Source organism: Miniopterus schreibersii (genome assembly GCF_964146895.1).
Source record: "Miniopterus schreibersii genome assembly, chromosome: 11".
In the NCBI taxonomy this organism is placed as follows: domain Eukaryota; kingdom Metazoa; phylum Chordata; class Mammalia; order Chiroptera; family Miniopteridae; genus Miniopterus; species Miniopterus schreibersii.
The window spans coordinates 39,964,837-39,981,173 of record NC_138111.1 but is presented as its reverse complement, the minus strand read 5'-3'; the positions used below and the strand labels follow the sequence as shown (position 1 = coordinate 39,981,173).

At 43.9% G+C, this 16,337-nt stretch overlaps 1 protein-coding gene across 2 annotated transcripts in view; it reads left to right on the top strand.

The window, feature by feature from the left end:
• Positions 1 to 16,337, top strand: part of MAMDC2 (MAM domain containing 2) — a gene marked incomplete at its 3' end in the record, with an annotated part of 111,721 nt that overhangs the window by 48,443 nt on the left and 46,941 nt on the right. For both annotated transcript variants that reach the window (XM_081151258.1, XM_081151257.1), the window contains exons 3-5: positions 3,732 to 4,003; positions 5,487 to 5,571; positions 8,758 to 8,895. In XM_081151258.1, coding sequence (XP_081007384.1) covers positions 3,732 to 4,003; positions 5,487 to 5,571; positions 8,758 to 8,895 — 495 coding nt within the window. The remainder of the gene's footprint in view (positions 1 to 3,731; positions 4,004 to 5,486; positions 5,572 to 8,757; positions 8,896 to 16,337) is intronic.

The window sequence follows — 16,337 nt, the reverse complement described above, 5'->3', positions numbered from 1 at the left end:
ATAGTAACATTATTCACAATAACCAAAAGATGAAAATAACCCAAATGTCCACCAACTGATGAGTGGATAACTAAAAATAATATCCATAAAATGTAATATTATTCAGCCTCAAAAAAGAATGAAATTCTGATACTTTCTACAACACAATGAACCTTGGAAGCATAATGCTAAGTGAAAGGAGCCAGCCACAAAAGGCCACATCTTATATGATTCCATTCATATAAAATTTTCAGAATATGCAAATCCACATAGACAGAAAGTATATTTGTGGTTTCCAGAGTCTAGCTGGAAGGAAAAATGAATGCCCGATAGTGGGTATAGGATTTCCTTTTGGGATGATGAAGGATTCTAGAAACAGATGGTCGCACAACTTTGTAACTGTACTAGAAACCTGAATTGTACTAAAAGGGTGATTTTTATTGTATGCAAATTATGTCCAAAATTAACTTCCAGGTGTCATTCTCATTAGGATGGAATAAATGAAATATTTCACATAGCAAGAAAACCTCATTAACTCACCCACTCTGTGGTAAAATGATTCTTATTAAGCAAGTAAGAAGAAACAACTCACCAAAAATGTTATTGATTTGTTCTAGAATAGTAGTTTTATTAGTGACAGTCTAAGGTCAGGCACCATCCCTGATATCAATATCTTCTTCTTTCTTCATTTTCTAAAACTTCTTTAAAATATGCCATGTTCCTTCTGGTTCAATTTAACTCTAATATGACTACAAAATATACTCTGACACTGAAGCCACAAGCAAGGGTTACAAAGAGTTTCAACTCAACTGCCAACTCAGATTGATTCGTAGTGGCTACATAGATCACTGTGTTTAGAAAGATCCTGAGGCTATATCCAGACTGGGCAGAGAAAGAAATGTAGTGATTAATAAAATCTGTCTTGAACTTGGCAGTAGTAGAAGTGGGTACCATTTGGGCTAGTTATTTTATCTAGGAAAATGTGCTTTTCTGCCCAGTAGATGCAAAATCAGGTGGGTAGATAAATCTTTGGATGGATCATAATGCAGCTAATAGGCACCTTCACACAGCATGAATGAAAAATGAATTTGAGGCCTGTAATTTACATGCAAAAATCCCAAAATTTTGAAATAGGCAACATTTATGACTGAGGTGTCAAAATCACTCAATAAATAGCACAAACTTTCATACTGTATAATATCAAGGTATTTTAAATAACACATTTTATGCAGTGTATGCTCTCAAAGGTTCTTAACATGAGAACATTATCATATCCTTTTAATAAAACCTGATACAGTGAGAGAGAATGTCAAGAGAGATTTTTTTATGACATTCACTGAAAAATCGAGATAATCACCAGAAGAAGGACTCTCTAAGCCTGCTCTAACACATTAACTTGAGTTTTTTCTCCCAGTAGAACGGTCTCCTCCCTCCTTTACTTGCTACAGAAGGCTGTTCTTTCTTTGATGGATAAGAGGTGTCTAGAGAATGAATCCTATTTCTCTGTCACATATGGTAAAACAGTGCTTCCCAAATTGTGGTCCCAGATCAGCAGCATCGGCATCACCTTCTCAGAAATGCAGTCTGTTGGAAATGCAGCATTACCCAGACCTACTGGGTCAGACCCTCTAGGAGTGTGCCCAGCAATGTGTTTGAACAAGCTGTCCAGGTGACTCTGGGCCCAAGTTTGGGAGCCACTGCTCTGAGTTGTTCCCTATAGAGTGGGGAGGGTAAGAGAGTAAGAGAACACGAGGGGTTGGGGAAGTGCCCTAGGGAGAAGTGGGCCTGGATGGCAGCAAAGTTGGCATGTGAGGGAGCCTCTGTAGGACCCAGCAGGGACTTTCTTCATTTATTTCCTCTTTTATACCCCATGTAGCAACTCTCTACTTACTTAGAAAAGGTTTGAGGCGCTTCCAGGATCTCCCCCAATTCTCATCCCCACCCACCACCAGACTGCTTAGAATCCCTTCTTTGGGTATAGTAGCAGAGAGTAGGGAAAGGGGGATGGCACATATACATCCCCTCATGTCACCATGAAGCATTATTTTAATTCAAAAAAGGATCGGCATCAAGAGCCCCAGTTTAGTATGTCAAAACCCAACAAGCCCCATAGCCAGTAAATGCGTGTGAAGACATAGAACAGTACCTGGCTCGTAGTGACTGTTTACTGAATGTAGGAGGTAATGGTATTGGTGAATTACTGCAGGGGCCAGATTTCTCCACAGAGGGTGCCTGGGTTGGTGTCTAAAAGTAGTTGCTATTTACACCCAGTGGGTGGTTGTTAGTTAAGAAGACTGCCAGCTGGAGGTAGATCTTGATCTTAGAAACTTTCATAGGCAAGCGAGGCTCCCTGAAGACAATGCCCTCACTGTGTCCCAACTGTGAGGATGGTCATTAGCTGAGGGGCTGCTGGCTTGTCGGTACTCGCCATGGAGACAAGGATTCTGGCTGGGATCAGCATTTGGGGCAACGCGGCGCGTGGGAGGAGGGACTGAAGAACATCGAGCAAAGCAATGAGACATTTCAGGGCCTTTGTAGGAAGAGTTTATTGTTAGGGAGCCCAAAATGCAAGGGGCAGAGTGGATGGTCACATGACAGAAGACAGCAAGTTTAGATGCTGGCCACCAAATGTGGAACCTCTAAGCAAGCTTGAGAGTCTGTAGGCCAGAAAGGCAGTGGGCCCCTGAGACCCAAAGGCAGGTCAGATCACTGCTATAGGAGGCTGGTGACCAGAGTTGGACTTGGAAGTTTTGAATTAGGGGTCTTGGTTCCAATCTTTTTTTTTTTTTCCATAGAAATGCTGTTCTAGCAGAGCACCTCTTGTCAATATTAGGAAGATAGAAGGAGAGAGGGCAGGAGGAGGGAAGAGGAATGGAGAGAGGAAAAGGAAAGGTGAAGGGTGAGGCGCAAGAAGGAGGAAAGGACAGGAGAAGACACAGAAGAGGAGACAGGGAAAGAGGAGGAAGGAGGGAGTGAGGAAGGAGTAGAAGGGAAGGAGGAGAAGGAGATGATTGCTAGTCCCAGAGTGCCCGCTGCTTTCCAAGTCCTGTCCTGTATGCTTACATGTGCTTCTCATTTAGTTTCCAGAACTATGAGATGGGGTCATGGAAGAGTCTGGAGACTCTTAAGGAGAGTCTTATTTCTAATGAAAAAATTAGGTTACAATGAACTTTTTCTGCCCAGGCCCTAAGATTTGAGGGAGTCAAATCAATTTAATCTACTATAATGATACACATTAAGTGCAGATTGAATCATTAGGTATGAGGGGAAATTATGGAAGGAGAAGGTAGAGTCTACTCCAGTCTTGGATATTTCCCTTGCTCATGCTGTTCCTCCAGATGCTGGGTTCTCAAATTCATGTACCTATGGGGACCAGGAAGATTACTGAAGCCTGTGAAGTGGGCCTGGTATAAATGATAACAGGAAAGAGATGCTTGACTTAATGTCAGGAGGTAATAGGGAGTAGTAGGGATTATGACAAAATGGAGCCTACGTGCCACCTTCTGGAGAGGTGGCACTACTCAGCTCCAGCCTGTTGCTGTCATGTGCAAAGTGTAAGTGGCCTCAGTGTTGCTGAACTTTCTAATTTTTCACAGGAAGGCAGAGATCTAGCCATCAGGCAACATTCAGGGGGCTAATAAAATGCATCTGCAGGCTGTATCTGCCCTCAGATAGACTGGACCACAGTTGTATATTTTCCTGAGTGGCCAACAGAAGCTTGATCCCTTCCCTGTGTTCCTTTCTCTTTCCAGGCCATTACATTTATGTGGACACCTCCTTTGCCAAGCAGGGGGATAAAGCCCTGCTGTTAAGTTCTGACTTACAAGCTGAGGAATGGAGCTGCCTCCGACTGGTCTACCAGATAGCCATGTCTTCAGGTTCTCCATCAGATCCCAGCCAGCTGAACCTCTACGTGAGATTTGAAGATGAAAGCTTTGATCGCTTGCTTTGGTCAGCTAATGAACCTTCGGACAGCTGGCTCATAGCCAGCCTGGATTTGCAAAACAGTTCCAAGAAATTCAAGGCAGGTGGAATAGAGGAGGGAGGTGCTGAGCTTTACTGTGGCTTCATGCTATTCTGAAGTCTTCTGAAGTTAGGTATCTCCTATGTTGGGATGCGATGTTTTTATAGAAGGTGAATCAGAGAAGAATATTAGAAATGGAAATTAATATTTTGTTTATTCCTTAAAAGAGCTTCTTTCCAGATTTCTTTTCTATCTATTTAAATGGGACTTTAGTACAAATCTAAATGGAGCTTAAACCAACCTCTTCAATGGAAATTTATTTTCTATTGGGCTGTAAGGGAGCGTTCTCATTTCTTATAATTTTGTTTCATTCTTCTAAGTTGAGTGTGGTATATGTTTATGTTTTCTTCCTAATGGTTTGTTTTCTACAAATTTTAAACAAAACATTAACCATAATAAAAGGAAAATACTTTGAAAGAGAAAAACTACTTAAAAGACACATTCTGGTTCCTTTTCAAAGATGGAAGTTGTTCCATCAGAACAACTTGGAAAAGGAAGGTAGAGAATGTAAGATGAAGTTGCATGTGCATTGAAGTAGGGAAGGGGGTGGGATCTTGATTCACTTGGCCATAAAGAGTGTTATTCAGTGAGAATATGTCATAGGGGATACAAAGGAGGCCTCATGAAAATGTCCTCCATTCCTAATCCCCCTTTCAACTTCCTATCCCATTCCACTTCTTCAAAAAGGTTTGAAGTACTATACTCTCCTCTACCTCCTGTCTGCTTGTAGTCCCTCCCCATCAATCAGTAGGGTGGGTCAATGGAAGGAGCATTGAGGGTCTCAGTTCCTTATTTCACAACATCCACCCAACAGTATATCACACCATAAACCTACCAACATTGTTGCAAAATGCTAGGCTAAAATCACCTAAGGGAAAGAAAATACTTTCAGAAACAGGACCAAATATGAACCATAATAGTGCTTGAGATCAGCCTCATAAATCATCATGCTTCTAGCTGTTCTTTGTGTGAAATTTTCAAAATTTCCAGCAATATAGGAACTGCAAGTTAATTTGTTTAAGCCTCCGCCATCTCATGTGGAGATCTTCCATCACTGGGCAGATTATGCTTCCTTCCTCCTTCCATAATTTTTTTCCCCTGTGAAGCATCTGCCCTCTGTTCCTGGTCATTCTCAGAATGGATTTCTCCAGAGACACAAGCTGTCCTCTCTATCCACAGCCGGTTGTGTTACCACAAGCATTGGAGAAGGCGGTGCTTGGGGTAACAGTGGAAGACAGCTGACTCTGAGCTTTTATTGAACATCTTGCTCCCCTCAAGGTTCTGAGTATATATGTACACACACACACACACATTGTTTTAATAAAGTCCATCATGAAACTGGTATCTAATATCAATGAGCTGAGACAAGTGATCTTGTTTTGCCTTGACTTGCTGAACAGCTTTCAACTAATAGCTGAAATACTGAACCAAGGAAACAAGGTGTTTTGAAGTCTAACTCCCTTTTCCCTCATATGTTGTGCAGATTTTAATAGAAGGTGTGCTGGGACAGGGAAACACAGCCAGCATTGCACTCTTTGAAATCAAGATGACAACCGGCTACTGTATTGGTAAGTGGGTTTCATTTTCATTGCATCAGAACCTGAATCTTTTCCTAAAATCCCCTGTTGGCAGAGGGAATTGAATCCATTCTAAAGGCACTGAATTATTAATAGTAGTTAAAATTCTTTGCTAGGTTCACTGGAATGGCGTATTTTGTTTCTCTGTCTCTAGCATAGGAAGGCTCATTAGAGTTTGCCTGGACTGGCAGGATTAATGAAAGACAAGTAGATGCAGCAAATGTAACCTGAATTGCTGCCTTAACCTCAACACATTCTAATGAAAATGATTTCCAGTTTGCTGCAAACTCAGCTTTTGTTGTGTTTCCCAGGAAAGCAGGCATCCTATTACGCTTTCCCTCACTTTACTCTGCTGCTCTCCTGCACCCCATTGCCTCTGCGTTGTCACTTCCACTCCACTTGAGCTGGAATGACTGGGTGCCTCTTATGTGCCAGCTTCTGAGAGGGTATAAAGAGAAGACATAGTCCACGTCCTGTGGTCGCTCACCTTTTACTTGTCTGCCCCTGAAGCTGTTTCTACTTATGATAAATACTGCCTGAGAAGGGCAAGCTATTCTGTGGAGATGCAGAGGGGAGGAGAGGAAGTCAGAGAGGACTGAATTCAGGAGACACATTTGAGCTGGGGTTTCAAAAAGGAGTAGAATTTAGTCAGGTGAAGGTGCTGGATAGGAAGACTCCAGTGGGGAGAGAGCACAGGGCCTGCTCAGGCAAAGGCAAGAAACTAAGTAGGGTGTTTGCCGTGAGAATCAGGACTGCTAGGGGAGTTGGTTGCGGAAGAGTCTGGATCCAGGCTGTGGAGCTTGGATCAATGGGAGGTGCTAAATCTCAGTCTGCAGGGGCGGGCCTTGAAAATGTGGTTTTCAGATGATGACTCTGGCTGCCACGTGGAAAATTGAGTTAGAAACAAGGAAAATAGGGGAGAGGTAGGAAAACCCATAGAAAGTGATTGTGACCATACAGAGGGGACAGAATGAAGGGTCACACATTGGGATTGGCATTTGAATAAAAAAAAGTGGTAGATTTGATTGACTTTTCAGCACTGACAGTACTTGGAGGTTGATTGGCTGTGGAGAGGAAGAGAAAGGAGAGCCAAAGACCATTCTGAACACAAAAGAGCCTTTGCTAATTCCTTGAGTCCTGCTTCTCTGTTTTGACCTTCCAATGATGATGCTAATGCAAGTAAGGAAAACAGACTGAGAATGTGACCATTTTCTGAAGATACAGTGAGTCTAGACCCAAGTCTCCTTCCTTGAACCTCCCTGTAGCTCCCATGCGGTGACTGCATGGGTCTTAGACAACCTGCTGGCTAGCCAGACACTCCTGGGAGAGCACCACCTGCCTGGTCAGTCAACTCACTGAGCCGCACAGCCTCTGTTTCATCACCTATAAAATGGGGATAAAAGTTTCATAGAATTACTGTGGGGACTAATGAGATCCTGGATATGAAGGTGATTCATATGGTGCTGGACACCCAAGAAATGTTCATTTCCTTTCTTCAAGTCACTTGATGGCTTCTGGTTTGTTTGAAACACAAAAGGAGAGCCAATACTTTTATCTTGTCAAACTTATGCTCATATTCTCACCTCTCCTTTCTTTCTGTGCACGCTCTTTGCTTCTCACAGTTCCTCATCTGGAAAATGAGATTAATAATAGTACCTACCTACTTATTGAATCCTCATGTTTTGAGGATTCAATAAGTTAATTCATATAAAGCACTCAGAATAGTGCCCGGCACATGGAGGAATATTTTGCTTTTTATTTTACTTTGCGTCAGTCTTTGGCACTGAATTGTTGAGCACTGGTTAGCAGATGCTGCCATGGAAAAGTTGCTAATGACAATCCTAAAATTTTTCAATGCTTGCTAATGTAAAAACACACTGATAATTCTATCAGTCAAGGTCATGGCTGGAAAGTGGAAACAGAGGGTCCATTCAACCTGAGTAATTTGAGGAAAGTTCAGCAAGGAACTACAAAGGCGTGAGTGGGTAAAGGAAACTGGCAAGGCAGGGTGCAGTAATCCAAGACTAGTAACAGTGATGACTCGTGAGCAGTTACCATCTTTATCTGAAGGGGTACCAAACCTGGAGGCACTAGCTCTGTGGCAAGACCTACTTGACAAGAGCAGAGCCCCCAGGAGATGGACACAGCCAAGCCATGGAGACCTGACAGACAGGGGGGGGCACTGGAGGAATAAACGGCCCCAACCTCCTTCTTCCCCCTCCTTCCATTGGCCGAATGCAACAGGAAGCCAGAGGGCAGGGGAGCCCATGGATACAGTCTATACTGGTCAACTCTGGAGGACAGAACAGGGTGACAAAAAGGGGGGTGGAGATCTGAAGGGACCAGTGGGAGATGATTGGCACAATCACACTTCATATTTTTAATTGATGATTACGGGATCAGTGGAAGCACTGGCTTGTGAGTTTCCTGTTCCTACTGAAGGAGTCTGTTGAAGGGGAGCAATTTATCCATGCAAACATGTCAATGCCACTAAAAAAGGGAGAGGGGATCTTTTTATCTTGTGTCTCTTTTCTACTCAGTAGCTTCAGAAGGACCCAGAGCCTAGGATATGCCTACCCTGCCTATTCTATCTAAATGGGTTCTTGTTTACAAGAAAAGCGGGGGATTTTAGCACCAAGGTGACCCTTAGCTCTGGGTATTTTGTCCATCATCAGGAGAAAGGTAGATGGAAGAATGGGCTACCAGGTACAAGGACAGGGGAACAATAAAATTTCTGGAGCTAAGAGCATTGCCCTGAACAGTGCTTTGAAATAGGATGGCTGAAAAGATTGGCCGGCTTGTACCAAGCCCCAGCCATGTGCGTGGCACCGTGCTGGGAGCTGTCCCCACTTCTAACAGCCTATGAGGTGGGAACGTTGCCCCCTTTCACATATGAAGAAATGGAGACTAAGAGAGGCAGTGAGTACCTCTGCGCGCAAGAGGGCTTGTAGGCAGAAGAACCGCAGTCCCGAGAGGCAATGATGAATTCCAGTCTCGGCTCATCACAGGAGCCCTCTCTCTCGGCAGATATTGTCCAGCAGTCCCGGTACAAAGGGTCCAGGGGACAAAGGGACTGAGAAACAAATTTTGATATCTGAGAGCAAACTGCGGCGAGTATGGGTATACCCAGGTGTGGCTACATCTCCATGAGGTGTGTTTTTCTTTCTCTCCTGCCAGAATGTGACTTTGAAGAAAATCACCTCTGTGGCTTTGTGAACCGCTGGAACCCCAACGTGAACTGGTTTGTTGGAGGAGGAACTAGTCGGAATTCCCACTCTGTTCTCCCGCAGGATCACACCTTCAAGAACGAACTGGGTGAGCCGGGCACACATGGACTCCTTTCCCCAGGATAGCTGTTTCTGCCGTCTCTTCCCACCCCTTGCGTTGACCTGACTGTGGCTCTGTCAACAGAGAAGGGAGGACAGAGGAGGGGAGGGGGGTCTGGGAAACCTGGTGGAAGAGTAGGGAAGCACAAGCCATCAGATCAAGACACACTGCGGACAAGAGCTCTGTAGCTAAGAGGAAGGCTGCCTCCTTAAAGGCTTTTCTTCACCTGTGACCTCGTCTTGCTATTTTCACATTTCCATGTTATGCTTTAGGTTCTTATGTATTTGTTGTTCAGTATTTCTTATTTCTAAAGACCAGGCTGGAATAATCTTAGGTTACTTATCACTCAAAATAGATCATCCAATGATGGGAGCAAGTCCTTAAGAACCTTTCAAGGGGCGGTGAGATGAGCTAAGAAAAACCCAAGATTAATCCAGAATGTGGTGTGCAGCAGGGCCCCCTAGTGGGCACGTGGACTGCTTCTCTTCTGGGAAAATTCAACCTTGAGGAGAAAGCTTCCCCTGAAGGGAGACAAGGGCAAGATAGAGCAAGAGAACAAAATGATGCCCCAGAAACGATTTCTTTAGATATGTCTAGGATCATTTACATAAGGGGTTAAGATTAGAAAAAGACAAAATATTTTCACTTCCTTCTTTTAAAAGTAAGGTAGGTTTAGTTAGCACTTTGGGAAATGACAAAAGATTGGGATTTCCATATGTATAATCTGTATCTTGGCCCTAAAGACACACAGCACATCTCCACTGTGGCCGTTGTAGGACCCATACTATATAAATGAGTGTTGTGTGTAGAGTGAATGATGACCAATCGTGATAGATTAATCCATGGATCTGCACGAGTATTTTAAAAGACAATTGGGTTAACTTAAAACAGTAAAATGTCACCACTTCGTGACATTGTTGTTTAAATGAATAAAGCAACTAGCAATCTCTTGGGGTTTCAAAAAAGAAACTTTTTCTTTGTTTATGGGAGTAAGCTAATGTTGAGATTGTTTTTCTGCTATATTTAGAATCTAGTACAAGGAGTACAGAAAATCTTGAAAGACTGATGCATTAAAATTGCAGTAATTCTTGGTGTCCTTATCTCAGAGGTACAAACTTAAGTATGGGGAAGTGTTCAAGAGCTTTTTCCAATCACTTAAAAATGAGTTCCAAGATCAGCTCCTCTGAGTAGCTCCTCATCATGATCTAATGATTATTTATTCATTGCACCCTTTGTCATCCTCATTGGAGGTGAGGGCCAACTGGCTGGGAGCACACATATTTTTGGGGAGAGGAAACAGACCGGTAGACTAGTGTCAAATCATTATTTGACCATGTTAGCTGGAGTAATCCATCCTTCGAAGAGTGCATCACCCTCATCCTTGCTCACTCTCACTTGTGACCACAGACATTTTGACCATACTTGTGTCAACAAGGGATAGAGGAAGGGGAGTTGTGACGCTTGTGCTCCAGACTCAGGTATCAGAGTGCTGCATTTCTTCAGGCATTATTAATTTTGTATTGCCCTTAACTCCTCAGGGTCTTCATTGGCCTGTTTGCAAATGATAAATTTGAATTCCATGATCTCAAAGATGTCTTTGAGGTCTAGCAGCTTACTGTTCTCTCTTTACCTAATGCTATAAATCGAAATATCCAAATTCATCACCTGTTGAGATCTATTTTAAAATAGTTTGGGTCCCTCCTGAGTATTTATAAGCACACTGCATTTGGCATTAGAAAAAAGAAAAAAGGAGATCTAAAGGGCCTAAGGGGTAAGAAAAATAGGACATTTCTAATATCTAACCAGAGATTTTTTAAAGTATCTATATTGAGAGATAGGCATATTGATGTGGTCATCCCTGGGGAACACTAAGACTTGGTGACAGAACCCTGTGATCCCTGCCATAGGCACTTGCCTCTCTCCCTCTCCCTCTCCCTCTCCCTCTCCCTCTCCCTCTCCCTCTCCCTCTCCCTCTCCCTCTCCCTCTCCCTCTCCCTCTCCCTCTCCCTCTCCCTCTCCCTCTCCCTCTCCCTCTCCCTCTCCCTCTCCCTCTCCCTCTCCCTCTCCTCTCTCCATCCCATCTTCCCCTCTCCATTTTCTTATCTTTTATCTTCTTTCTTGGCTATTCTAAAACACCTTCCCAAGGCAGGCAACTTTTCCCCCTAGCATTGCTCAGTCCCTTGATATCAATACCGAGGCTTAAAGAAGTAGCTGATCCTGGGCCTGAAGGGAAGAAATCCATGGAGAACTTTTACCTCCCTTCCAGCAATCCACCAGATTATAGTCAGTCCAATCAGGGCCTGAACACCAGAATGAGGCTTCTTCATTCATCACCCATTCATTCATTCATTCATTCATTCATTCATTCATTCATTCAATAAACACATAATAAGCACTTTTTATATGTCAGGCATTCTTGCATATCCTGGTGATGCAAAATCAGTCACTGACCTCAAAGAGATCACAGCAACCAACTTTTCCAAAATGCTGTTTTCTATACCAGTTATTGAGAAGAATAATCTTTATATGAGGGAAGAGGGGCTAGATATGGTCAGATAAACTGGGGAACACGAAGCTAAAGAAAAGAAACAGGTTTCTTTATTTTAGGACTTCTTAGTGCTTTAATACAGTTCTGTATTAATATATATTATGGCATTTCTCAAATTGTTCAAATATCAAAATCTATGTAAATATGCACAGTGACACATGACTAACACAGGTATGAAATAAATGACATGGGGCCAGAAAAGTGAAAGGCTGCCTTGAACTGGGGGTTCAGGGAAGGCTTTCTAGAGGAAGTGACATCAGAACTGGAACTTGCCAGGTGAATAAGTGCAGCCTGTGCAAAGGTGTGTAGGCGTGAGGGTGGATGTTTGATTAGATGGTTGGAGAGGGCTTGAGAATGGTGGGATGTATGATGATGGCAGAGTAGCCCCTAGATCTGAGGTTATGTTCCTGCCAGTAACAATCAGGACGCCTGGATGCCTGTCGCTTCTTCCAACTCTTCTCTGCTATTTCACTCCAGTTTCTCTTCAGCTCTTGGACTAATGTTTTGCCCAAACATTAGCCAAACAGCCCTCTCATTCCCACCCAATGCACACACATATGTGTGCACACACGCACCCACTCTCACACGCATTCACACTCCTCACACCTGGACTCCTAGGTAAAACTTTTCCCTATATACAATGGGGCTAAAACAGATGAGTCCTGAAGATTTTTAAATATCTTATTTAAAAAACACTCTGCCCCTATGACTCAAAGGTCTGAAGAAGATTACTCTTGGGGGGAAAAAGCAAAAAACAACCTCCAAAGCTCTAAATAAGAGAGAGGCTGCCTTCCTTATTACATTTGCCTTCTACTGGGTATATTGATTTTCCCTGAGCTCTATCAATTTGGGTGGCAAAGTAAAGATTAAATGGTCCAGATGTCTGCCCAGGGCAGCAAATTTTGCTCTATATAAATTCATCTCATGTTCATTTGTATACTGGGAGCAGTTTTTACTTTTGCTCTCAGGTAAAAATTGCAGAAGCAAACAGCGTGGGGCCAGGGAAGCCGTGTGCCTGCTCAGAAACCTGAGGGCTTCAGAGGGGCTGAAGGACGTCCTCCCAGGAGGGCTCTGGCCTTCATGTTGTAGAGAAGGGAACAGTTCATGTAATATCTGAAAAATATGATGTGGATATGAATTTTCCTTTATTCGGCTGTGTGTTTATAACAGTTAGCTCCAAACAGTGAGTCAGATTTTTCAGATGAGCACGGTGTCTCCAAATTCTTGTCTAGTGATGAAAATGGTTAAAGTGTGCAGTAAGAACTGTGGCCGGACACATTTGGGATACTGGATAGGGTGGAATATTGTTTGCTTTTCCTTACTCAATTCTGATTCATCCCATATGGATCTTTTTCTTTTTTAATATTTTATGAAATGAAGTAAAATCTTTCAGGAGGTAACCTACTGACAGCTCAAATCATTACTGTTTTCTACCTGTCTTAGCAGAAAGAAGATGATTGCTGGAAAAATAATGAGAGAAATCCATTTCTTTGCTGATTTTTTAAATCAAATGTGCTTGTGATGCCACTCTAGAAGGAGCTGACTAAGGTTTTAAAACCTAAAAGAGGGTCAGAATTATTGTATTCCATCGAAGACCCTGAGACGGATGGATCATCCTCCCATAACTCATGACACTCTTTTCTCATTTCAGTTCAGACTGAGCTCAAGCATCATCTTAACAGCACCTATTCATTCACTCTCTGCATTGATCCCTTGGGTTCATTGCAGAATATTTTCCTTTATATTTTCTTCCCATTGCCTTTGTGCAAACTCTGCTGGATCTCCTTTCCCTATCCTTGGATCACTTACCATTTTCCCATATTAACAGCTTCCTTTTAAAGAATTAAGTTCAGTCAAGTCAAAATTCAAAAATCTCACCAAAGTCCAATCTTCCCCCGGCCGGAGCACAGTAGAGCAATAGAAAGAGCTTTTGTGCTTTATTTCTTCATACTTCTCCCCTTTGCCCTTTCCCCATGCTGCTCCTGGCTCCTCCAGGGTTGGGGGGAGGCAATGATGAGGGTAGAAAAGAAAGGGAAAGGAATAGGACAAAAAGTTTTATATGACCAGAGCTGTTTAATCTGGAGTTGGTGCCCTTTGTACTGCAGGAGGCCAAAGGCTGGCCGTTTCTCTCACGGCCAATGGAGAATCCCACTCCACTCTTCCCAGACAGGGGGACACACTCCGTGGGAACCCCCTTTAGCACCTATAAGTAACGGTACACCTGGCCAGCCCTTTCTGTTGGAGGTGCCACCCTGCATGCAATCCTTTTGAGAAGAGATCTTCAAGGCCCTCTAGCCCAGCTGCCATCTGAGTTGCCCACTTAGGCTAAGGGAAATCTCAAATCTTTGTCCCATCAAACTCCAGAAGTACAGCTCACTGGCAACAAACTCCTTTCTGTCCACGCTGCACCCCTACAGGTCCCTCCTACCTCTTGCCTTTAGATCTAGGAAGTCAAGAGTCAGACACTAGCCTTGGTACCCCGCAAACTCCAGTTATCACTCATCAAGTTCTCCCGGTAACTCTTGCCACCCTCCTCTCACAGCTCAAGGCAATCGCAGAGCTCGGAATTTCTGCAACCGGGGGTGGGGAGGAGGTTAGATGGAGTTTCCCTCTTCCACCCTGTCTGCAAGTGGTTCCCTTACGTCTCCTCCCTTGGATCAGGGTAAGAACAGGGAAGCATTCCCTCCCCTTCCCTTGAGGGGTCAAAAGGAAACACATGGCAGGTCAGCTCCATAACAACTCTCTTCAAAGAAACCCTGTCTCCAATCTCTCTGATCCCTCTCTAGCCTTGTCATATATACAGGCTGGAGGGGAGAGGTGGGCTAAATCTGGTGGAGCTGGCTTAGCTCCCAGGTCTGCCACAACGTAGCATATTCTACAGCATGGTCTGCCCTGCTCTTTAAAAAATAGAACTACTTATCACCCATTGAGGTCTTAGCAGAGACTAGGAGAAGTTCCACTTCATGTTCATTTACACGTATGCCATCCCTACAAGCTGTATAAAAAGACTAGAATCCGGCTGTATTATACTAAAACTCACCTAAACCCGTAGAACTAAAGGTTCATGAAGAAAACTGTCGGCTTCATAGGTTAGGAGAGCAGGCGTGATAACTAGCTATCTCCGGGTGCTGCCTCCTCATAATGGCAGCAGACCAGGGATGTTTCCAGCTGGCACACGTTTCTGCAGACCAGACATCCCCCTTCCCCGGAGACGGCCCGTCCAGACAGCCATGACACGGATGCGCGCATCACAGCAAGAGCGCAAACGTGGCCAGCGGGGCTGAGTCAGAGGGCGCCTTGGGCCTGGCAGCCAAGCCGAGGGCAATCTTTGTGGAATGCTGGTTAGCCAGACTGTTTGAAAATAAAAGTTCAGGGACTTCCCTCAAAGTCCTTTTCCTAATTCAAGGGGAAACGGTGAACTAGCAGGGGCCTCTGGTTCCACATGGAAAGTGGAGCTAGTTCAGGGGCTGCTGCAAGAAAGGGAGGTCATCTTCACAAGCTGATTGTACCCAGAGGGGCCTCGGCTTTGGGTGGCAGCATTGCCAGTTTTGATCTTTCAACAGAATTGGAAATTGTTGGGGAGGGTTTCCCCTTGAAACTGCAGGCTTTTAGTGTATAATCCAGAATGAGGGGGAAATAGACTGGCTGTCAGTCTGAATATGGCAAAGCAGCTCAGACTTTAAAGAGTGGCAATAAACTTCGTAATTGTTAATATTATGAGGAACCCATTGTCCCCCTCAAAGACTCATTTCCAGTTAAAAATGTAATACTTCCAAATCTTTGTGGCCTACAGGATCCCCAATGATTTGGCTGATTATAGGATCCCGTCCACATAGGGTCCATCTATACCTAGTTTCATCCTACTCTAACGTAAATGATCTGATCAAAATTGACTCTCCCAGAAATTCTGGAGGCTCTAGAACCAGATAGGAGGGTTGGCCTTATTAAACTGGGCTGGAAAATTCTCATAAAACCAGACACTAGACATAATTTTCTAAGAACTCCAGGCTGCCTTCTTCATTCCCCTTGGAAAGGTACACAAAATGGTTCCTGCAGCCACCCAGTCATTTGCTCAGAGCTGATTGTACCCAGCAATGACTCAGCCTGGACAGACACCTGGTGATTTCTGAATCATCCCCACCCCTTCAACTGAAATGATAAACTTATGATGAGCTACTTTTTGTTTTCTAGTGAAAAACTTAGTCTTACTCAGATGATCAGTAAATAGTACCCAACATTGGCAACAAACGAATGATGGGGCCGGGGGCCGGGGGGTATGTGGTCTAGTCTAGTGGTTCCATATGAGACTTGTCAGCAGTCCTGTTCTTATCCCCAGAAGCCTCTCTGACTCACTTTGGGCAGGTCACATTGTGCTCGCTGGATGTTTTTTTGGATCAGAAATGTAATTGTGGCTCACTTGGCATAGTGTCTTGTGCATGTGTTGTTAATGAGGGCCCTGAACTGCAAATTCAGGGATTAAAATGTTGTTCACACAGCAGGTGAGTAACCATCCTTTAAAGAAGATGGTCAGACTCTCTGTCCATTGTGAGGAAGATAATGCATAATGGGTCAGGGTCTGGGACATTTCTCTAAGCACAGTTATTGTGTACTCTGGGAGTAGAATGAATAATTTCAACTGTACTTGTGAGGTCTCCCTCAGATTCACTGAGAGTCTCGGAGAGTCTTTGGAGGTGTTCCTCTCCTTGGATAGAATGACTTCCATCTTCCTGGCTGTGTCAGTTTGGGTCCTCCAAGAAGCAGACACTAAGGTGGGGTGAGGTGTGAAAGAGATTAACTGGGGGAAACGGCTGTGAGGGATGAAGGGGGGAGCTGGAGTAGCTGGGCCAGGTCAATGTATCCATTAGGCATAGTAGTCACAGTG